The 25,803-nt window shown below is 36.8% G+C and overlaps 2 protein-coding genes across 2 annotated transcripts; both read right to left on the bottom strand.

Annotated features, from left to right (window-relative positions):
- Positions 1-833: 833 nt before the first annotated feature.
- Positions 834-2,111, bottom strand: LOC137742897 (probable F-box protein At4g22030). The gene has a single exon (XM_068482839.1). It carries the CDS (start codon positions 2,109-2,111, stop codon positions 834-836), a length of 1,278 nt encoding a protein of 425 aa, XP_068338940.1.
- A 22,542-nt stretch (positions 2,112-24,653) lies between these two features.
- Positions 24,654-25,386, bottom strand: LOC137741300 (glycine-rich protein 5). The gene has a single exon (XM_068481023.1). The coding sequence runs from the start codon at positions 25,347-25,349 to the stop codon at positions 24,873-24,875; it is 477 nt and encodes a 158-aa protein (XP_068337124.1). The 5' UTR covers positions 25,350-25,386; the 3' UTR covers positions 24,654-24,872.
- Positions 25,387-25,803: the final 417 nt, after the last annotated feature.

Below are 25,803 nucleotides of genomic sequence, written 5' to 3'. Positions count from 1 at the left end.
AAGTAAGATATAAAGCTTAACTAAAAGGTACAAAAACATCCCATTTATAGGTGTTTCTTTAATTTTATAATCTACCTGTATAAGCAAGACACATTATTTAACGGATTGTTTTAAATTGGCTAATAGATGTAAGCACAATGACCAATTTGGCCAAATTAAAAACACAGGAACTAAATTGGCCGATAGAGTAAAACACAAGGACCATTTTGCCTTTTTTTTTTTTTTTTTTTTTTTTTTTTTTTTTCGAGACAGGTTGATTATAAAACAGAACTATCATATAGGAAGATAAATACAATTATCTATGATATAAGTTGATTATAAAAATCAAAAATAAAATCTATAAATAGAGTTTAAAGCAATAGTAAGAACAAGAAATAACAACAAAAAAAAATGGAAATTTTAACGAAACACTCCCGGTATTGTTCACTTTTAACGAAAAACCACATTTTTTTCCCTTTCCCTGATACTTTCCACTACACCTTTATTTGTCATTTTTCATTAAAACTAAAGATTTTTTGGACTTTTCATTAGTTTTCTTTAAAAAAAAAATTAAGAATAAGAAGAAATAATTAAAAAGATAATTAGGAAGAAATTTATTTTTTATAATAAATTTTAACATTAAAGAGATAATTATTATTTATAATAAAATTATTCTAAAATATGGGATTTGACTTGTTTTAATAAATTGAACTATTCCTAATGTACTAAATAAATTGATCTTGGAAGTATAATTCTTCATTGAATAAAGACTTGTATTTTATCAAAAAGGAGAAAGACTGTAATTTGTCCAATTTCCAATTGTGTTCTAGCTAAATATACAAAACCAAAATTAATCAAAAAAGCTTGCTTGCAAACTCCTCTTTGACCTGCTTCAACCTGGAAGCCAAAGACTCAGAAGTCGCCAGATCTCTGAGCTCCGAAATGCTCCTTCCGAGCTGAAGCGCCACTTTCACTTCGAACACCTCGCCATTCTCCCTCTCCCCCCCAACCTCCCCTTCCTTCAACGCCGACTCAATCGTCTCCTCCATCAGCTTAAAAAACCCAGCAGAACTCCTATACATCTCAAACACCATCCCCACCTGCCCGCCGTGCTCCAAACTATTCACCACCAAACCCAAGCCCCCACAAACCACAGCTAGCACCGCACCCCACCACCCAACAAACCCATCACACCCTACAACCCCCGCCCCAGCCGCCGCAAACCCGGTCAGCATTGGCCCACACATTGCGAGAATCTTGTTCACCTTCAGCACCACATTGCTGAGCCTCACGTATTCCGCACCATCTTTTCCTCTCACCACACCCAACAAGCTCTTCATTTCCTTCTCCAACTTCTCATCCCACCCGTTCCTCTCTGCCTCCTCCTCGCCCGCCTTCTCATGCTCAGTCTCGTGCTCCTCCGGCCACCACACAGCGGGCTCCACGTGGGAAGGGAACTTCTCGATCATGGTTCCCAAAAGAGGAAGCGGGTAGGCCTTGTCCAATGCCAGCACCTTCTCCATTGCAAGTTTCACATCGTTTGAAGTCGGAGTTTTCAGAAACAGCGTCGTCTTGATCTCTTGATGAAGCCGTTTGAACAGCCTCGAAGCGTTTCTCTGTTCTTCCGCCAGCTGGCAAGGCTGGATTTTGTTCATCACCAGCAGAATCCCGGTGATGGAAATGTAGAGGAGGCCTGCAGAGAGCTTGAGGGGCAGAATGGACGCTCCGGATACTGCCGCTGATGCGAATCCGGCCATGATAGCCGCCGTGGCTGTCATTCCGTTCACGGAGTTCAAAAGTAGGGCGTTCCAGTTGTCCCTCTGAGCACATATGTTCTTATGCATTTCTGCTCTGTCAGACACAATCTCCATTACTGCGTACAGCTCTTGCACCAAATTCGAATCCGAATTTGGTTCGTTACGATTTGATTTTTTCTTGTTTCCGAATTTCGGGTTGTGTTCTAAATCAGTTGAAGTAGCTGCTAGATTTAATTCATTCACAAGGAGCTGTCTAGGAACTGAGAGAGAGGATGATTTTTGGAATTTTGGTGTGTGAAGAGCGGCTCTTGTGTTTCTAAACGTAGCTGAAGAAAAACGAGAAGAAGAACACAAAGAAGATTGAAGCGTAGCCATCGAGAAATGCTGCAAAATTGGTAGGGTTTGCCACTCTGCTATCAAACTTGAGATTGATGGTGCTTTGTGAGGAATTGGTTGAGATTTTATAGAGAGGGAATTGAGAAAGTACCACGAAATGGGCGTGGGGTTTTTAAAGTAATTCTGGTTTTGTGTTTGACTCATGCTTTCACCTTTTGAGTTTGACCATTTACTTAGAAAATAAAGTTTTGTACTTGCGCAGATCCTCTTTGTGAGGATTTTGGGATTATGTAAATCGTGTTCGTTCAGCGTATATCTTGGGGTCAAAAATTATTTTAAATATTTTTATTAAATAAACATAAAAAATACCTGATAAAAACTGACCGCATGATATATGATGAACAGACACGATTCACAAATTCTCGAAATTATAAGAGGAACCCGCTAGGATCCGGACTCGTAAGTTTGGGGCTTGAGAGAGTCAAATTTTGAACACTCTTATAGGTTGTCTTGTGGTCCATGTCTCTATAGACGACTTCTACAGACGACTACGAACCAATTAAAAATGTAATTGACTTATTGCATGTGTTGCATGCCAATGTAACAGTCTTCACTTTTCAATTGAGAGTGAAAAGTTTGGTCCAAGGTTTAACGCGGGGTTTGGTGATCTACTACTAACATGTGAAACTAATCTCAACTTAAATCACCTGTGTTGATGTAGAATTGAGTTAATATCGGATCAACTTAGATCTGACCTTAAAAGTATACAACCACACAAGAACAGAAGATATATCGTGATTCACCCTGAGTTGAGGCTAAGTCCACGTTGGTCTAGCCTCTAGTTTTACTAAGTAAATGTAGGTAACATTATACATGGAGACTTGTTGGCTTTGAGAGAGTAAACAGGCTAGAGTTCCCTTCTCTAGTGAGGGTGAGGGGGCCCTTTTATAAACAAAGGGTTTGCCTTCGCCTTTTACACCGCTCATGTCTGCTAAATAGTGAGGCTCAAATAATAACCTGCAAGACCAATAGGTGTGGAGTTCTATTACAAAAAAGCATGGGTGAAATTATAAAAAAAAGACACTAAATATTAAGTTATTGTTACAATTTATATTAACATAGTGTGATTGTCTAAATCTTATGTAGAGAAAATTTAGATTCCTACTAGACTTTGCATTACTTGGGGAGCAAGTTATTCTCTCCCTCTTATTCCTATAAATAAAGGTCCTAGGCATAAGGAATATTAATCACATAATCCTCAAGCCCTTTTCTTCTCTATCTCTTTCCTTTCTTCTCTATTCAAATTTAGGTCTCTCGAGTGGTTATGTATGTTACAACCATCCGCGAATGTCTACCGGGTGGTTTTGTATATTACGACCATTCGCTCTATCGAGGCACACATATGGCCAACTCAACCGCCAAGCTTGCATTGGAAACTATGTTGTGGCATGACCACTTAGGACACCCATGACGAACTATGATGTGCCGTATTCTTAAAAAAAAAAAATTCATGGGCATCCCTTTCCCTGATGTATGGACATTGTTCATCTTTGCATTTCATGCGAAACATGTTCATTAGACAAGTTGCATACTCATCAATTCACGAACAAGATTCGAACAGATCCTTCATCTTTTCTACAGCAGATTCAAAGGAATATTTGTGGATTGATCCAACTAGCGGACCAATTAAACAATTTATGGTTTGGTTGACATATCAAAACATTGGTAACATGTTTATCCACACACAACACCGCTTTTCTAGGCTTCTAGCACCAATATTAGGTTATGGGCTCACCACCCCGATTATGCCATAAAGTCTAGAAGATTGGATAATGTTGGAGAGTTTACGGCGAAGAGTTCGATAGTTATTGCATTTCCCTTGGGTACATAAGTTGAAGACTTAATTCCTTATGTTCACACCCAAACAATCTCATAGAAATCATTCATTAACGCCTTTACATGATTGTATGGATCTTGGTAGTGAGTGGACTAAGCTTCCGGTTTTCTGCTTGCTATTTTTGGCATTATTGTTGGTTATTGGGTATGAACCTAATGTTTCGTTTATATGCGTTTGGATGTGCATTATATGCGCCAATTGTGCCGTCAATGTGAAATCCCGTTCCCAGATTTCACTATTTAAAATTACGTATCTCATATGTAGTATTCATATTTGTAGTTTCAACGCGTTTATATTTACGATGTATAAAAATTTTATTCCATAAGTAAAAGGACGAAATTGCCCCTATTGTGTTGAACAAGATTCTTTGTGGACGTACTTGATATTTTTATAATTTTTCATATTTCTTTGCATATATAGATAGTACGTGTCGATACAAACGCGTGGGCGCAAACGCAATTTAAATTGGAGTTATAATGAATGAGTTATTAACAAACAAAGTTAAGGGTAAAATGGTCATATAATTATTAAATTTGGAAGGCTCCAAATTTGTTGGAGCAGGAATGGCTGGGATGAAGCCACGTGTGTGGCAGTGATGGAAAGGTGAGAAGAGAAAGGAGGCGTGAAACTACCCAATCAGGGAGAAAAAGGAAGGGGGAAAGAAGGGAAATGAGATGGAAAGGAACCAGATCTCAAAACCTTTGACCCAAAGAACCCAGTTCCTTCATAATTTCCAACGCCGATTCCTGCATTTTTTCAGTAATCCAAGGCTCGCCACCACCTACAATCTACTCAGCGTCGCCTAAGCTTCCATTTCCACCCAAACTCGACGACGATTGGACACAATTTCACGACGAACAATAGTCATCTTCTCCGGCACCCACAGCTGAGATACGTCACTCTGGCAAGCTTCACCATCGAGGACCACTACCAAAAGACTCATCTCAACCCCAGGAGCAAGGCCCAAGCATTGGATGAGGCATCGAAGTTCGTTTTGGTGACGAATTGAAGCTCACCCTTTTCGAGGTTTTCGACACTTCGAGGGATTTTCTGGCCACTTCCCAGCCAAACTAGGCTTCAGCCCAAGTATGAAAAATGTTCCTCTCCTTGAGTTGCACATTTCTGCAAAATTTGGTGAATTTTAGTGTTGGTCAAAATTTGGGGTTTCCGTTCGCCGGAAACTGCCACCCGCGACGGCGCATGACTAGTGGGTCGACACTGCTTTTTAAATTAAATTTGATGTTCTGATATCAAATTTGGTAACTGTTTGATATAGTTTGATAGTTTAAACCTAGTATGAATATTACGCCACTTGACCATTTTGTGATTCGACGATCCAACCGTTGGATCGTCAGCAAACCTTAATACGTTATAGTACATAATATTTAAGGACTATAGGAATTGATGGATTGGGAATCCAACGTTGAAATCTTCCCAAATTGAATATCTAAGTTTGTAAAACCAAACATTGATAGCAACCTAATTCTAGCACTTGGTGGAGATCCGACCGTTGGATCGTTCCGAAATTTTAGAATATTGTTCTAGAAGATAAATGAGACCCTTGGGAAGTTACGGATTGAAAATCGATGGGCGGATGTTCCAGATTGACTTGTATAGGGTTTGGACTCCACCTTTGACAAAGACTTGACTTTTGGTCAATATGCTATGAATTGATCTTAAATATTAAAATCAGTATTCTAGAGACTATGTAGGGCTTAGTGGGCCTATATTGGTTAGTGAGTTATCCCAGATAATATATACATCGGTTTACGTGTATGGGATGTCATATTGTGATATATATATGTGTGTGTGTGTGTGTGTGTGTGTGTGTGTTTATTTATCTTCTTAATAATGTGAATGATAAGTATGATAAATGTTATGACAATGTGATCCTAGAATCCTATTAGAAGTATTCTGTAGAACTTATATGCTTGTGTGACATTTTAGTTGGTGGCCATGAGAAGTTGATGGTGTAGGTGACTACGTTGTAACTCATAGGGGTTGAGGTATAGGTTGGTTGTGTGTTGAATTTACTACACCATGTAGCAGTGGTACATGGATTGTCCTGCTTGGTATATCCGTGATGGAAGACCATACGTTTTTTGGGGTGATCATGCTTGGTATATCCGCAATGGGTGATCACCGCCTGCACGATTAGACTATGCTTATGGTTTTACTTGGTATATCCGCGATAGGGGACCATACGCATTCTAGGAGTGATCATGTTTGGTATATCCACAATGGGTGATCACGACCTAGAGCTAAAGGATACATTCATGCTTGGTATATCTGCAATGGGGGACTGTTAGGGGTGATCATACTTGGTATATCTGCGATGGGTGATCACTTCCTACGTTATTAGAATATGCATATGGTTCTACTTGGTTTATCCACGATGGTGGACCATACTGTCACATCTCAGTCTCGACTCTGTCGTAACACGATATTGTCCACTTTGGGCCCCGGCCACGCCCTCACGGTTTTGTTTCTGGGAACTCACACGAGAACTTCCCAAGGGGGTCACCCATCCTGGGAATGCTCTCACCCAAACTCGCTTAACTTCGAAGTTCTGATGGAACCCGAAGTCAGTGAGTTCCAAAAATGACTCGTGTTATAGGAGGTGGGCATGTACATATAAGGTACTTCACCCCCTCTCCGTTGGTCGATGTAGGATGTTACATATACACATTCTATGAGTGATCATGATTGGTATATCCGTGATGGGTGATCACTACCTAGAGTTAGAATGCGGTCTTGCTTGGTATATTCGTAATGGGGGACCATATGTATTTCAAGGGTGATCATGCTTGGTATATCCGCGATGAGTGATCACTGCCTGCACGCTTAGATTATGCGTATGGTTCTGCTTGGTATATCCGCAATGAAGGACCATAAGCATACTAGGGGTGATGAGGATTGGTTGTACTTGGAACATTTCGGTAGGTGCCATATTTTAGTTGGATTTCGTTGAGTGGTCCGGATTCCTTGCTCTTGCATTTTCATAAGGTTAGTCCGACCCTAGATTTGAGTGAATGGGGAGTAACCACTGTAGACCTTGTGAATATAAATGAAATTCACCATGTTATTACTTATAATCCAAGTAGGGATTTATGTAGAGTTCTTTAATTAAATTCATGAAATGATATGTTATTTCATTGATTGATTAACGTAGTTAGACGTTAATATCGTGCACCTTTGATTCATGGATTTGATTAATTGACGTGATTGTGGAGTGTCGTGGGATATGATTGTTATTATTATGAATAGATTAGTAGATCAATGTGGATTGAGAATAATATTGTGTCTCGTTGGTTCTTTGATATGCTACATGTTTGTGAATTAAGGTATCATGATGAAAACATAATGATTTATATGATGGATGGAATGGAAATCTTGAATGTCATGTGGGTTTGTTATGTAGCTCTGGACCTAGTAGTTTCATGCTTGTCAAGTTCTAATGATTGATTGAGGAATGTTCGGCTTGAACAGATTGTTATATATGTCGAATTGTTGCGAATGGTGAACTACGAATGGCTTGATCCCTATCTAGGGTACGTAGGCAGTCTAACAAGGAAGTTAGATACAACCATAAAGTATACAAAAAATTACTATGCGATTCAATTCTTGAGTTATGCTTTGCCATATCCCGGAGGCAGGGTAAGTTAGAGATACGGGTATTTGGAGACGTCACATGTCGATCCTGGACGAATGTCGGGATTGGGGCATGACAGCCATGGTACCAATATGGGACTTACAAAAGGATGTGAATCTATGTTGATTATGATTCTTCCTCAAACTTTGTAGAGCCCTTGCTAGGCGATCCATTTTTTGCTAGTGTGTGGATTATCACTTCGTTGAGACAGTATTCTCATTGTTAGGGCTAGATAAGAATGTCAATGTTCTTGAAGAACAACACAAATTATCATGGATGTCCCCACTATGTTTCATCTCGATCCTCATATTCTAATCATCATAGTATTGCTCCAGATGCGAAGGTGAAAAGATCACAGATACCCAGCCGTGAAAAATACCTCTGAAAATGGTATAATGCTGGAAGTTTCATATCTAAGTGTAATTGGCGTTTATTGTACTTAGCTCAAAGCACAAGATTGGACATCTCCTTTGCTGATACACTTTTGGTAAGATACAACATTGTGCCTACATGCCACTACCAAATTGGTGTTAAAAGGGTTTTTTTTATTACCTTAAAGGTACTACGGATTTGGTTTTATTCTATCCATATGCATCTCAGAATGAATCAACCACCCTTGTTTTTAGGAATGATGCTTACCTTAGGGATTATGCTAACATAGACTATCTTAGAATCCAAACGGATTATGCTTACCTTATAGGATATGCTGACACAGACTATCCACACAAGGCAAACAAATTAATGCTTTACCATTAGAAACATCGCAATATCCTAGAGGTCTTTGAACCACGAGCTCCTTACCTTGCATGAAGCCACACGTGCGCATTGTAATACCCTGAAGAAAAAAAAAATTAAAATATGTGATTATGGGGAAAAAAATTTCAGAAAGTGAAATGACTAAAATGTCCATCGTTGACTAAACGTAATAATACGAGGATGTATTTTAACCTCATATATTTTATTGTTTTTCTTGGCATATTTGGATAGAGCTCGATCTCACGAACGTGTAGGCACAAACCGTTTGTGAAACGGAGTTATAACAAATGAGATACGAACGAGCGAAGCTAGGGGTGAAATGGTCATTTGACCATAATGTGGATTTCTCTAGAAATTGTGAGGTGCCACGTGTATGGCAGTGGCTGGGAAAGAAATCAGCACTACCCAATCAGAAAACGAGGGAGGAGGGAAAAGAGAGAACAAGGAAATGAGAGTGAGAACTGGGTCCTCCCTTTGACCCGCGTGACCCGACCTCTTTCCGGTGGTTTCCGTCAGTTTTTCCGGCAAACCACATCAATCAAACTTTGGGAAATCACTCCATGGTCTTCCCTCTACCTAATCCACCCCAAATTTCATACAAAATTGGCCTTGATTGTGTGAAAACCGCACGGGCGTGCGGCGGGTTCAAGGACAGCGATCGGCCAATTTTGAAAACCCACCACCACCAATAGACTCTCCTCAACGTCAGGAACAAAGCCCATGCATTGGTTGGGGGCATCAAAGCTATTTTAGAGTCGAATCAATAACACCCAATTTCAAGGGTTTCCGACAGGTTTGTGAAATTGGGGGTTTTCCCAACTGAATTGGACTTCGGCCCAGGTATGAAAATTGCTCCCCTAGTTGAGATCTTCATTTTTGTAAATTTTTATAATTTTTTGAAATAGTTGAATTTTCCAGTGAGTCAGGGTAGCCAACCTCCACCTGCGGCGGCGCGTGGCCAAAGGGCCGTCGATGCTATTTTTAGGCTAAATTAGATGCCTTGAATTCAGTTGTGATATTCGGATGACGTAGGTTGATCGTTTGAACTTGAATTCACCGCGATACATTACTAGGTCATTATATGAACCGATGATCCGACCGTTGAATCGTCACCAAACTTTGAGACCTTATCGTATGTAATATTTGAGAACCTTAGGAACTTACAGATCGAGAATTTGACATGTGGATCTTCCCGAATTGGATTTGCAATTTTGTAAAATAAAATGTTGACCACCACTTGATTTCGTGATTGGCGGAGATCCGACCGTTGGATCAGAATGAAATTTTGGTATGTTGTTCTAGAAGTGTAAGGTGAACTACGAATGGCTTAATCCCTTCGTTTAGGGTACATAGACAGTCTAACCAGGATGTTAGATGCAACCATAAATTAAACAAAATGATTATTTTCTTTTTGTATGGTTAGTTAGAATTATAATTAAACATCGTTTTATTGTGGCCTACCTGTGTGTTTTGCTTCCGAATTAGAAATTTTGGGTCGTTACATAGTGGTATCAGAGCGAACGATCCTACTTTCAATTTGTTATACTCTTGAATTCTTCTTGTGTTGAATTATGAAATGCAATGTGAATGCATTATTTCATAATTTTTGTGAATAAAGTGCTATGGAAATTATGATTTGCATTGTTAGTGCATTATTCATAATTTCTGTGATTAATGTGGCATTAATATGAAATACATATGTTTTATGAATCTCACACTGACGGGAGAGTGAATATATATTTATATTCTCTTGTTTTGATGATGTGAAATATGATTGTAGTGATATTGCAATATTTCATAAGTTTTGTGCATCTTGAGGCATTAATGCGAATTATGATATGCATTGTGATTGCATTATTTCATAATTGTTGGGAAATAAGTGGCATCCAGGTGATATATATATATATATATATATGGTGGACCACTCACGTATGTGGCAGGGCGCAATTTGCATGGCGATTATGGAGTTTTGTGAGTGGAAATTATGAATTGCATTGTGGCTACAATATTTCATAATTTCTATGGATATGTGAGATACATATATGTATTTTGAATTACTCACGTATGTGGTTATGAGTGCAGGTTCCTGGGGATTGTGAATGCAAGTTCCCTGGATGATTTTGATGACCTGAGAGTGAAAGGGACTATGAGGTTCCCTTGGGTTTCGATCCCCTAAACCTTCAAAGGGTGTTATACGGTCGGGCTACTCATGTGGGATACTCTATGTGGTATGGCCATTGGAAACGGACACTCCTAGATTGAGAGTTACTAGGAGTGAGGAGCACCATGCACTGCCTTGGGTTTCGATCCCCTAAACCTCTAAAGGCCTACATGGCCAGACTTGTACCATATCCCGTGGGGAGGGTACTTGGTTCTGGGGTGTAGGATTAAATGGACACTCTCATTACCCTACTTCGTGATGTTGTGGTCAGATTAAAGTAAGGGTAATCGGCCGCGGGATCGGTCATCAGGTTGGATTATGTTGGCACCCGAGTTCTAAGAGGGAATCGTGGTGATGGCTGTGTATAGCCAATAATGGTAAGTGATTTTACCAGTGATTGTGATTTGAAGTTCCAATGGTTTTGGCTGTAATTTCTTATATTTGATTTGCCAATTTAGATGGTTTGGCATGAAATTGTGATTTTTGCCTAGCCACTAATGATTATGGCTTGGTATTTTGGTATTTATTTGGCCGATGATCGTTACGACTTGAACTTATGATATTTGTTTTTCCATGGATGAAAATGGCAATAACGGTAAGTGGTTTTACCAATAGTAAATGTGGTTTGGAATTCTGATATTTATTTGGCCAATGAGGGTTACGACTAGAATTTATGATATTTGTTTTGCCGAGGATGAATATGGCAAAAATTTTCTGATGTTTGATATCGCCAATGATTGTGGCTAGAAATTTTGAGGAAGAATCGTGGTAACGGTTACATATAGCCAATGATGGTAAGTGGTTTTACCAATAATTGTGATTGGAAATTCCAATGATTTTGGTTGGAATTTCTAATATTTGATTTGCCAATTCTAATGGGTTGGCTAGAAATTGTGATATTTATTTAGCCACTGATGATTATGGCTTGAAATTTTAATATTTATTTGGCTGACGATGGTTACGGCTGGGAATTTATGATAATTGTTTTGCCAATGATGAATAAGGCAATGATGGTAAGTAGTTTACCAATGATTGTGATTATGATGCTAGTATTTATCTAACCAACGGTAGATGTGGTTGATAATGTACTATTTATTTAGGCTTGAGGATTATGGCTTGATGATTGGTATTATTTTTGCCAATGTGTATGGCTAGAATTTTCGATATTTATTCTACCAATGAGCGTGGTAGGAAACCTGAGTATAAATGATTACTTCGTGGAAGTACTTATTTTTGGGGCTTGAATAAAATCGTAGACTGAGGTTATGATTTTATTCACTTAAAAACGAAATGGTGGAATTAGCGTTACTTCCTTTTAGTTATTCGAGGGAAGAAATCTTGAGGACGAGATTTATTTTAATGGGGGTCGAATGTAATACCCTGAAGAAAAAAAAAATTAAATATTTGATTATGTGGAAATTTTTTTTTTCAGAAAGTGAAATGACTAAAATGTCCATCGTTGACTAAACGTAATAATACGAGGACGTATTTTAACCTCATATATTTTATCATTTTTCATGGCATATTTAGATAGAGCTTGATCTTACGAACGTGTAGGCATAAACCGTTTGTGAAACGGACTTAGAACGAATGAGATATGAACGAGTGAAGTTAGGGGTGAAATAGTCATTTAACCATAATTTGGATTTCTCCAGAAATTGTTAGGTGCCATGTGTATGGCAATGGCTGGGAGAGAAATGGGCACTGCCCAATCAGAAAACGGGGGAGGAGGGAAATGAGGGTGAGAACTGGGTCCTCCTTTTGACCCGCGTCACCCTACCCATTTCCTTTGTCTTCTCCAGTGTTTTTTGTCGGTTTTTCCGACGAACCACATCAATCAAACCTTGGGAAATCACTCCATGGCCTTCCCTCTACCTAATTCACCCCAAATTTTATACAAATGTGTGAAAACCGCACGGGCGGGGACGGGTTCAAGGACGGTGATCGGCCGATTTCGAAAGCCTTACTATCAACCACCACCACTAATAGACTCTCCTCAACCTCAGGAACAAAGCACATGCATTGGTTGGGGCGTCGGAGTTGTTTTAAAGTCGAATCAAGAACACCCAATTTCAAGGGTTTCCAATGGGTTTGAGTGAAAGTGGGGGTTTTCCCAACCGAATTGGACTTGGCCCAGGTATGGAAATTGCTCCCCTAGTTGAGATCTTCATTTCTGTAAATTTTTAGAATTTTTTGAAATAGTTGAATTTTCTGGGGAGTCAAGGCGGCTGACTGCCACCTGTGGCGGCACGTGGCCAGAGGGTCGTCGATGCTATTTTTAGGCTAAATTAGATGCCTTGAATTTAGTAGTGATATTCGAATCACATAGGTTGATCATTTGAACCTAAATTCACCACGATACGTTACTAGGTCATTATATGAACCGACGATCTCCCCATTGGATCGTCACCAAACTTTGAGACCTTATCGTACGTAATATTTAAGGACCTTAGAAACTTACGGATCGGGAATCCGACATACGGATCTTCCCGAATTGGATTTGCAAGTTTGTAAAATAAAACATTGACCGTTACTTGATTTCGTGATTGGCGGAGATCCAACCGTTGGATCGGAATGAAATTTTTGTATGTTGTTCTAGAAGTGCAAGGTGAACTACGAATGACTTGATCCCTTCATTTAGGGTACGTAGGTAGTCTAACCAGGATGTTAGATGCAGCCATAAATTAAACGAAATGATTTTTTTTTTTTTGTTTGGTTAGTTAGAATTATAATTAACCATTGTTTTATTGTGGCCTACCTGTGTGTTTTGCTTCCGAATTAAAAATTTTAGGTCGTTACACGCATGAACCTTCGTTCAACATATTCGAAGCACTTGCAATTTTTCATCCATTGTTGAGTCCCAACAACAATCCATGGAAACAACATTGCATGTGTTAACCAGATCAAGCAATGACACATCAATGAAGTCAGAGCCAAGCATATTGCGTCATTCTCATATTATCATGAGCATCAAAAGATTGAAGTCAAGCAAATATCTGATCCCAAGACAACCTTGCTGACCTCTTCACGAAGTCATTTCCGAAGTCAATCCTCCAAAAGCTTGTTTAAGGAATTGGTCTGCGGAAATTTTCTCATTTGCAACGCTTGTAGTTCTCAAGGGGAGTTTGTCGAACTCATGAGGAGTATCCTGAAATATACTCACTTGACTCTAATATACTTTTTTTCCCTTAGTTCGAACCTGACGAGGTTTTGACAAGGCACCCATTTTGCAATGGTCATACCCTTGTGTGCATTTTCTACTACTTACCTCTTGAAGATGTTAAGTATTGACATGTTGCATTAACTCACCTCTTTCTTGTTAGACTATGGGTTTTCTCCTGTTGGGTTTTACCATAACCAAATTTTGGTGAGACTTACTCCCATATGTAATTTCTAAGTGAGACTTGCGTGTTTTCCAGCAGTGCCTACAAAACGTCAATTACTTTTACTTTCAGCCTAAAGATCTGATGCAACTACTACTTGAGTATTTACACACTAAAGAGTGAATGTTACAATTATTATTGGTATAGAGTGATTGTGTAAATCCTAAGTAGATATAATTCAGGAATCCTTCAATAGACTAAAGGGAGCGCCACAATTACTATTATCATTGGTAACTAATACAAATCAATATAATTTGAGAAGCATAATTCTTAGGTACTCACGAGTGAGTAGCCATATTATTGACTTAAGTACGTAATCCAACAGGAAAAAGACACGTGTCATTTAAACTTTCTGAAAAACTATCCAAACACCCATTATCATGATAACCAAACACACTCAATTTTCAACAAATCATATAACCAAACAATGACCTTTCTTCCTCACCAAAACCCACTACCAGACCGCCCAATCTCATGAAGATTGAAGAGTATTCAAAAGGAACCCTCCTCACCCGTCAAAACGAACCATTTTAATTTCCAGAAAACTCAATTTCATGAGTCCAAAAATATGGGTTCCTTTTGCACAGGGAGAATACTGTGGCTGGTTGTGATGGGGTGGAGTGGGATGTTTTTTCTTGTTTCTACCTTCATGTGAGATGCAGGTCCATGAATTCGGGCTAAGGGCGGTTTCTTGTGGTGGTGGGAAAGAACGATGCCTAGTGGTGCTGGGCGAGGGGCAGTGGCTGGTGGTGGTGGAATAGGACGATGTCCGGTGGTGGTGGGACAGTGGAAGAGGACCATGGTCGGCGGTGGTGGAAGAGGATCGTAGTTGGCGGTGGGAGGTGTGATTTTAAATGACGTGTCCTTTTATTATTGGACATTGTACATATATCATTTGGTACTCCCGGGTGAGTATGCAAGTATTATCCATTTGAGAATATAATCATGTTTCATGACAATGATCGGCTTGGGATCAAGAGATAAATTTGTATTACATTGGATTAGAAAGGATAAGCATTCTTGATTGGGTACAAGTACCAAGTCCTGGGTTCGGCCCGGTATCACGAGTCTTGGGTTGCGGGGTTGCTGGTCGGATCAGGGAATTATCTTGTAATCTACACATATTCATGTTTGAGAACCAAACGTGGAATTGGATTAAACTCTAATCTAATTCAACAGAGGATGCATAAGATGTGCTTCAAGTCTTGTGCGCTGAATTGGAAAAAATTGGGGCATTAATTCGTTGACTTTCACCACACACCAAAAAAATAAAAAATAAAAAAAACCCACGACAAAACAAATAAATTCATTGACTTTAGTCCAATTGAAATTTTGGTCTCTAAACTAAAATTTAACAAGTATTGATTCTTAAATTTGTCACAACATCGAGCAACGGTCATTTGGAATAATATATTAAAATTTCTATCCAAATAAAAGATTTAAAATGACAAGTAAGGGATAAAATTTTTAACGAATTTATCCGCAATAATCTTTGCTTCACACTGTAAGAAGTTCATAAACAACTTAGTTGTAATAGCTCAAATGGCCGGCAAACATACTAGAAAAGATAATAACTTTGTGTTGAATAAATCACCTTGTTCTTTCTGTTGGACCGTATCACCTTATTCAAAAACCATGTTCCACGATATTAACAATTTCAACAGAGCTTTATAAATGTACCACGTGTAATCCATGTTACTACCCCTATCAAAGACAACATCGAATCACATTCAACAATTTATTGAACTCATATTTTACCAATATGTAAAATAGTCCTATGAAACATCAGTTCCCTATTTTGGAGCTGATTTTAGCACCCTAAAAGATTCCTTCAAGTAGAGTTTCTCTTATATTTTTTTTACATAAGAGTGCATGATGACTTTTTTAAAGTGTTAATAACAGCTTCATATTCGTATACTGTAAAGCAAAAGCATCTAGACAACGGAGTCAATCAACTATTAGAATTAGAAAACGCAACCTGACAAGACAAATTGAAGAATCCACCTAGGATCTCACTTAACAAATCAAAATCCTACCAAAATTCATGTCTTACGTATTCATTTTCCTCTAGCATATTAGATTTTTCCCAAAGACCCGAATCAAATTACGTACCACTGCTGATGGGAGCTTCATATGCCGAGGAGAAGCCTCCGAGGGTCCTCCGCAACATCTTTTTATACCACGCAAGAAGAAAACTGCCTATCTTCCATCAATAAGCCTACTGTCATAGGTAAAAATCATTGGCCGGGGGACAATGTTGCCTCCAGCCACCATTGGGCGGTCAACTATTGAGTGCATACCAAGATTGCCGACCGCCAAAGTAATCGCTTATGTGAGGTTAAATTTTCAATGTTGGTGTCTACCCAAAATAAGAATTCCATTTGTTCAAATAAGATTGTGTCAGAGAAGCACCAGACCTGAGGGGGGTTGGTGATGGGGGTACTTAAAAGGCTTCCAGAAACTCCACCATTGGATATTGTAAATGTACCTCCAGCCATCTTATCCATTGATATAGATCCATCATTTGCCTTCTTTGAGAGGGTGTTGATTGAAGGGATTTTTACCGCCTACATAAATAGGGTTAAAATTATACAAAATAATTGCAAGAGTATAAGGATATTGTAGTATAGATGCTCAAGTAAGATCATTCTTCACAAAGACTATTTTAATAATTTATGTAAAAACAATTCCTAATTAACTACTTAAAACTAAAAATTGAGAAAAGAGATTTTAAAATTGGGTAATATTAAAAACGAATTTTAATTAAAAACAAATAGTAAATTCTCCCAAAATTAATATGATAAAAGAAAAGAGTTTTAAATACTAATTTATAAAAACACTAGGGTTCCACCATCACCTATCAATCCTATGTATTTTTACCAATTACTTATGATCTACACATGCCACTTTGAAGGTTAGGTTTTCCTAATATATATTCTACTTGGAACTTGCAACATAGAACATATATCTAACATGCAATCCGTCCAGACGTTCGGATCAAATATAAACATGAGAGACTCATTATGTTTTATGAAAACCCTTTAAAAAAATCATGCAACCCTTAAGACGTGGTGTTCATCTTAAGTGAAATTACAATTATTAACCACAAGAAGCCAGCATCAATATCAGGGAACCTTCCAACCAAAATTGCATCAAATTACTTTTCTAAAGATCCTAATGGTGATCAAGCATTAAGAACAATTAGACAGTTTAAAACAGTGATCAATAATTCAAAGCATGCATGCAATCAATCATAAGCAATTAAATAGAAATTACATATTGTTGCTAAGGCTCGTGGCCTCGCCCTAGCAAAACGGATTAACTACGCATATTCATAATTAAAATCATAGAAAATTTTATTATAAAAAAAATGATTGAAAACACCTTAATGTAAAAGTCTAAAAATATTCAAGAACCTTAGCCAATTTCTCTATCTCTAAAGTCGCATAAAAGAAAAGGTTCAACAAAACTAGGGCCAGCTAAAACCTTATGTCCTACGCTAAAGCCATCGCATAATCCCTAAAACATAGTCTTTTGTTCCAACTAGGAAACCAAATAATAATAAAATATCTTAGAAAATAAAGTCCTAATTAAGCTAGGAGAATCTGCCAGGTAACTGTCCAGCCACGTTTTAGCCTCAAATTTCCTCTAAATCCAGCCCATGATAGCTTGCTTTGAAGACCGGAACATTCTAAAAAAAATCTCTGTAAGGCCTCGAACCCATCAGAGGTCATCTTGGGCTCCAAAAACTCAATTCAAACCCATTGCTTTTCCAGCACCGTGCACTTCTCATTTATTCTATCGCAAAAAAATCACCGCTTGGTAGAAAAATTCCAAATTTTGATATGATCAAGCCAAGTGACTCACGAACGTCTCCAACTAGAATTACTCCAAAATTCATCCATTTGATAACGTTTTGTTCCAGAGGAAGCCAAAAGTCCTATATTGAAAATACAATTCAAAGTATCAAAATTCTTCCAAAATAATAACCAAAATATACCAAGCATATGGTTAAATATATAATATAAAATCAACTCATCATTGATCTCCTTATCTATCTCAGCAAAATTCATTTTATCAGCATTGCGGATAACTGTTGGAGCAATATTAGAAAATATGAAAAATAACAATATAAATCCAATGATAATAATCATAAAGAAATTCACAACATCAATTATATATGAGATTAATATAAACAACTAAAGAGAAAGTTAGATAAACTAACAAACTTGGAGATTGAGGCCTGCATAAATGCAATGTCCTAAAGACAGAATTCCGCCCCTCCTCTTGTGCTTGTAGTTCAGTAAGCGTCCATCTCCTAGGATTCAACAATCTATAATCCGAAGTCAAAGCACTTCAATCATCGGACTTTGGCGAACTTCATATATTTCATACTCTCAAGACACGATTCGGAATTTGACTAATCAAGACTAAAATATCTTAAAGGATCACTCTTCTCTTAATTCTCTAGACATGTGGGATGTTTGAGTTTATATAGAACTCAAGCCACCCCCTTTTGAAACATTGTGACTGTTGCCTAAAGTTCCAACGAACAGACACAACTCATAAATTTGAATTCAACTATGACACATGACTTTTATTTTTCATTCATATAAAAATTAAATATTATAATATATAATTTCCAACAATCCCCAACATGAATGAAAAATTAGGAAGAATTTGAGAGTACAGGCGAACAAGAGATGCATCGGGAGAGGTGTCTTTTGGACTTGAACCTACCCTAGTGAATACTTATTGGATTTACTTGGTGACGCATTGAATATAGAATCTTGAACTGTTCACCTCAGTAGTAAACCGAGACAATAAGCAACACACATCACTGATCCTAATATATTCTGGTTCATACGGTTGTGTTCATTTTGGTCATGAACAAATCCCGGATTCATGAGAGCTTTAGAGAATTTAGTCATCTCATACTCATAGAAGCGACCCACTTCTACTCTCACATAGGTGACCACTGATTAAGAATAGTCTGCTCTATTCCTCTTATTTATAAGATATCACTGTCATTAAGTATAAATACACAACCTAAAACGTCTGCAAACAACACACTTCTTCCACCATAGGAATGAGGTATATAGTGTGTTAACTTCTTTGAATCATGCCCAACCAGTTTGCCTATTGAACTTAAACCATGGGATCTCCAATCAACTAAGTTAGGTTTCCGTCCGGTTGATTCATTAGTTATGTTGTCTTTAGCCTCATTCCCCTCGATGATCAACTTACTCTCTAGTCAAACCTTTAAAAATTGGATCCACTACTAGGTTAACTATTTTTAATGGTGTGCACAATCCACCTTATGAAATTCTATTTCATACGAGAGTAGTTGTTTACAACATCAAGTCCTCAAAAGTATATATATGTTGGGACTTTTGTAAGTAATTTGCTAACACTAGAGCACACTCCCCCACATTTAAGGAATTTGTAGGAAGGTCTCTAACCTCTTTATACCTTAAAAAATTTCTCATTTCAAGAGCTGACATTTTGATTGTCTCATTCAATTACCAAATTATTTTCCCTTCTTCTTTAGTAAATCTCATATATCAAAAGATAGCTAAGTTATCCCCACAATCCCCTTCCATTGTGGTTGCTTTTAACACTATCAATAATTCACTTTTACACTTTAAGAAGAAAATGAGAAAGATAGGTTCTTTGTCTATCTTCACTTCCAGAATTTGACGTCTCATTAGCCTTATTTGTATAAGCACGTATTGGCACTTTGCCTTCAACCTTTGAACTTTGATAAGTTTCCATGGCTAAACTTTCACTCTAAAATGATTAACCCTTGCTTGCAGGCAACTCGATCATTATGACTAACATGTAGGGTGAAATTATGACTTTCTTAATTTTACGGTAGTTGTCAAAGCAATACCTTCATCGATGTTAATTAGCTAATCCTTATAATTTGTCCAAAGACAAAACTTGACCATCAAGCATGTTATTTGAGAATCCAACATGCTTCTTGCACATATTCAAAATACATACCGCAGAGATTTTTGTCTCGTAATAACACAGCTCCTCATATCATTACGTTGAATTGATCATGTGAGAATAGCACAAGATTCATTTCACAATTTGCAATTTTTCATGACACTTGCAGATCACCATGAAACCACTCACAGATCAAATTCACTTTATATACAACTTGCCAACTGACCCACCATGGTTATAGATTACCAGTTTGGTGAATGGTGTCTCCAAGCAGTTGATAACTTATTCAGACAAGCGGTTACACATATATCTATACCAATGGAAAAGGGACACAACTTCTGAAACCCGCTCATTCATTTGGACCAAATGATCCATACAAAGTTTGCTATTTCACAACGTGTCTGCATTTAGAATGCAAACTACGCGTTGCTTGTGAGATATTCCAATTCAAATCAACATTTTTATTCTATTTTTTCATAAAAAAAACCTTCACGGATGTGTCTGATTAGAATCAAACAAACCATTACATTCCTTTTATTAGAAAAATCCAATGGCATTTGGCATATTTCAAATGCCAAACTTCTCTATTTCGGCACATCTTCTTTCTGTAAAATGAACTCTTTCATGAACTGGTATGAATCCATTACACCTACAGTTCACGTGATTTTAACCGACACATCTTTTCAGTGTGTGCGTAAACTGACCATACTACAACATGGGAATATTAAGCAATAAAACCCAATCCTAGCCTCGTTGATTTCCAATAAGAAACCACTTTTCCAAAGCCACAATGGTTAAGAAACCATGATCCAGTATGTTGGGATAGGACTATAATTCCTCATCATCCAAATCAGTTGAAAGGTATTCAATAAGCCTCAGTTGCAATTCAAAGTCAGATATTTGTTGTCATGGCGGTTACAAAAATAGTCATGACTTTCCAGCATAACGCCCTTCCGCCAAGTAATGCATATGTAGAGATATATTTTCATATCATCTACAATCATACCAATTCCTATGGGCCTTGACACAAGGATGCCAGTCCAATGACTGATCGTCAGTATATATAAATATATACTTTTTCATGAACAGGTATGAGTTCCAGACTCTGCATGAACCAAGCTCATGGGTAACCATGATGTTAGGAAGTTATCTACATGCTTTAAGTATAATTGAGTGACTTAATTCCATCTAGATATTGACACTAGTTGAATAAAAATTGCCCCATATATATAAAGTTCTAAAACTAATCACGGAAACATAATATAAATTAACATATATGCTATAAATTACCACAAAACAACCAATGTGCATGGTTCAGTGGTTCCTCAAACAGTCATTTCAGGCATAAAATTGTGTACAACTAGTATGCATATCCTGGGTTTAAAGTATCTAATAATGTATCGACACGTACATATATCAATCATATATAAAACACACAAACCAATTGCGTGACTAGTGAGTATAAGCAGATGCAAGAAACAACCCATCATATTATATATATGAATATCCATCCGCATATCATCATGATTTCTCACTTTTCTTTCTCTATATTCAAAATCAACGACAATTCTCCCCATATTAGAGAAATGTTTCTTTCCTCCAAATGATGGCAAATGATGGCTAGACTCATTATTGAACATATTATGATTTAATTTTTTCTACATTATGAGATTAATTTCTCACATCCATATCTTCTAATTGTTCCATAGAAATTTCTATCTTTAGATTGTTGGAGCAATATTAGAAAATATGAAAAATAACAATATAAATCCAATGATAATAATCATAAAGAAATTCACAACATCAATTATATATGAGATTAATATAAACAACTAAAGATAAAGTTAGAAAAACTAACAAACTTGGAGATTGAGGCCTGCTCCACATTTGCGTGATAGGCTCTGGCGAAATATAGCCGCCCACATTCCTGAGAAACAGTCAAGCCATGAGAACTTCCTTCTTTTTCTTTTTATTCAGATCAATAAAGAAAATTTAACTAGACCAACGGAAACATGAATATTCGTAATAAAATCAAGGAGAAATTGGGTTCTCATCTTTCATTTTACTACTTCATTGATTAAAATCCTATTCTTTTTTCAATTTTTGATCAAGGTCCTTGAGTATTAATAGCATCATTAATTATTTCAATAATAAAATATTTTTTATTTCTAAATATATTCATTTAATGTTAAAAATGTTACAATTAGTATATTTATAGGGAATTGTTATTACCACTCCAAAAATCTCATTTGGCACTCCAAACTTTCTATAATTAGAAAGAAAAATACATTTGTGATGAGTGTAGAATGAGATTTTTGGAGTGGTAATAACAGTTCCCTATTTATATTTATGACTAAATTTTTTATCATATATTTTTAGTTTTAGTTTTTAATTTGTAATTCTTTTTTAAATTGTACCAATTTTCTTTTCAGTTTTAATTTGTACCCATATATTAATTTCTTTTTGTGCCCATATTTTTTAAAGTTTATTTGTATTTGTACCCATATATTTTTTTATTTGTACTTTTTATTTTGCTAAATGTACCCATATATGCTAATTATAAGTACCCATTCATGTAAAACTTTTTAATGTTAAAATGTACTCATTCTTAAATATACCAATTTGCTATATGTAAAATGTACACTTTTTTTTAATTAAAATTTATTCAATTTTTTTCTAATCCATTTTTAAACTTATATGGGTACATTCTCTCTCGTTTTTTTTTTCTTTTTTTTTTTGTGATTTTGAAGAATGTACCCATGTTTTGATTAATTTTTTGTTAATTTTGATGAATGTACGCATGTTTATACACACACACAATAGTATATTTATATTTTAATATTTTTAATCCCATAAATTATGATTTTTTATTTAAAATCTCATTTATATAAAAAAAAATTCTAATTTTTAATTTAAAAAAATATAGTAACATACATAGAAATAAATTATCACATTAATTTAAGGGACCTCGATCAAAAATTAAAAACCAACAAGGTTTCAATCAAAGAATATTCATAGCTAAAGACCGCATCCAAAGTCTCCCTAAAATCAAATACAAAAGGGGCAAAAACAGGATTCAGAAAGAGACCGTAGACGAATAAAAAGATGCCAAACCTAGTTCGCAACTAAACTCCAAACGGTTATGTCGGCACTCAGTCAAGCAAAGCATCAGTAAAACAGGATTCGGAGCAAATGCGCACCATAAACTTCAAACAGATGCAGCGCAAGAAAGAGAGGTTTGCCCCCTAAGCGCACTTACTAGCATCATATATTATCAATCATTTACGCATACAAATAAATTATATGTTTGTCTAAATACGTACGCCACTAGTATACACAATAAGATAACATTATTTTATCCCACCACTTGACTGATCTAGTTCTGATACCAAATGGGGCGGAACTAGTGATAATAATAACGATGAGGACTTTTATACCAAGATTAAATAAATTGTTAATTGAGTTATGTGGAACTTGATGTGGAGGATAACAAGGATTAAAGATATCATGAAACCAGCTGTTATAAACAAATAGAAAGAATTAAACAAATGATTGATCGATGTTTACCTTGAACTTGAGGTACTCGATGAATTATATATATATATGATCCATCCACAATATTACCACATTTTAATAATTGTGGAGAAGTCAATTTTAAGTGCACTTCACTTCTCAAATATCCGGTCATAAACATGTAATAAATCCCTATTTTGAAATCCCTCAAATTCAGATGGACCTTTTGGTTAGGGTAATGCTAAGAAGATTAAATGTGAAGATAAAATTTGCAAACTAAATGATGTATCATCAATAGAAATGACACGTTTATCAACGCTTAAGTAATAAACAAATTATCAATTTCTATATCTTTTAGTTTTCAAAATTTTATCTCTAAATTTTATCTCTCTAACATTACCCTTTTGATTATATTTTTGACCTCATCAGTGGTCCCAAGTCCATCGAGTTCGGGATTTCAAACTCAAAATTGTTTAATATATACCTCTAATAAAGGTGATTTTTCCACACCATAATTATTTTTGAAAACTATTATTAGCACTTCAAAAATCTTGTTCTACACTCCGTACAAGTATATTTTTCTTTCTAATTATAGAAACTTTGGAGTGCCAAATGAGATGTTTTTAGTGTTAATAACAATTCCTTTATTTATTTATTTTTTTTATCAAATTGAATAAATCAAACGAAACAATATGGACATAGCTAAATAGGGATGAGTGAAATATTGAAGGGTGTATGTTTATCAGTTTCCTACCTATAAACTAATAAGAGTAATGAGCGACAACATCGATAGTTGGAAAATTTTCAGTGTCTAAAATATCACTACTTGGTGTCAAAATTCCACTAAAATTATAACCCGTGTAATTGTTTATTTAATTAATATATCATAAAAGTGAGACATATTAGTTGCCCATGTAAATTATAACACGAGACAAATCTTCTAACTAACTACACAAAAAATATTATGGATAGGTCCATTATGTAAACCACGTCACAGTTAACTTATCTCAATCTATTATGAACAATAAGAAGTTATAACTCGTCAAAATCAACTTATAAAGACAAGTTAGTTTTAATTATGGTACATTTAGTAGTTAAATTCAGCAATGTCATTTGTATACGAGTGAGATGGAGAGCGCTTAGCATTGGCTGGAGGTCACGAGCAGAAAAAAGTTTCTTATATTAACACATGGACATTAATTAGCACAATTGGGCAAACATTCATATGAAGATCAGCTTTGTGTCTTCAATAAATTAAGGGTCGAACTAGAATTGAACAAACTCATCACCATTAGAATACTTCGTAGCCAAAGCAACGATGGTACACATTACAATTGACACGAAACAACAAGACTCTCCCTAACACGTACTTATAGAGCTAGAGAGAGTTCAATTCAATAGTACTAAATTATTAATTCAAGGTAAATATAATTGATTTGGAAGTGCATGTAGAATCGTAGATTATTCATGCAGATCATGTACGTCTTTAAGGCAATCCACCCCCAAGCCCACCACCAGCACCAGCTCCTCCACCGAAACCTCCGCCGGCTCCTCCTCCTCCACCACCTCCGAATCCTCCGCCACCACCTCCTCCAGCTCCACCCCCAAGGCCACCACCAGCTCCGAACCCGCCACCAGCTCCTCCACCAAAACCTGATCCAGCACCTACTCCTCCACCGCCACCACCACCAAATCCTCCACCACCACCGCCACCAAGTCCACCACCAGCTCCAGCTCCAGCACCACCACCAAAACCAGCACCGTTACCACCACCTAAACCTCCTCCACCTCCAAGACCACCTCCACCGCCTAGTCCACCACCACCACGGTGAAACAAGTTTTTCTGATCCTCAAAAGAACCCTTTTCACTGCCGAGCTTCCTTGCACCACTAGTGAAAACGAAAGCACCGAGAAGCACAAGAAGAAGAAGCTTAGAAGAAGAAGGCATCTTATAATTAGCCATAGTTGGATAGAATAGCTAATTAAGTGACTAATCAAAAGATGACTTTGGCTGTGAAGCGGGGGATTGAGAGAGGGGATTATATATAGACATGGATGTGAAGGATAAGATGGACTGGAGATAGTAGTACGGTTTGGTCTTAAATTTTGATCATCTTCTCATCTATAAAACCGTGTTGGGACAGTTAATGCATGCAAACCCCAACTGTACGTCTTTGAAAAAGGAAACCATCTGCCTCAGCTGGATACAGCATGCATGCCCTTAGAGAACTTTTTGTGTACCATTAATTTGCTATAATAGGGTTGATATGTCTTACTATTTAAAGTATATATATTTTTATATAACGTCTTTTTACCGCTTAGTTACTTCCATTCCATTCTCTCTCTCTCTCTCTCTCTCTCTCTCTCTCTCTCTCTCTCATGGGTTTCTGGTGACCACATGTGCCTCATTTCATGTT

This window comes from Pyrus communis, chromosome 8 (genome assembly GCF_963583255.1).
Source record: "Pyrus communis chromosome 8, drPyrComm1.1, whole genome shotgun sequence".
NCBI lineage: Eukaryota > Viridiplantae > Streptophyta > Magnoliopsida > Rosales > Rosaceae > Pyrus > Pyrus communis.
This window is presented reverse-complemented; position numbering and strand designations above follow the sequence as displayed.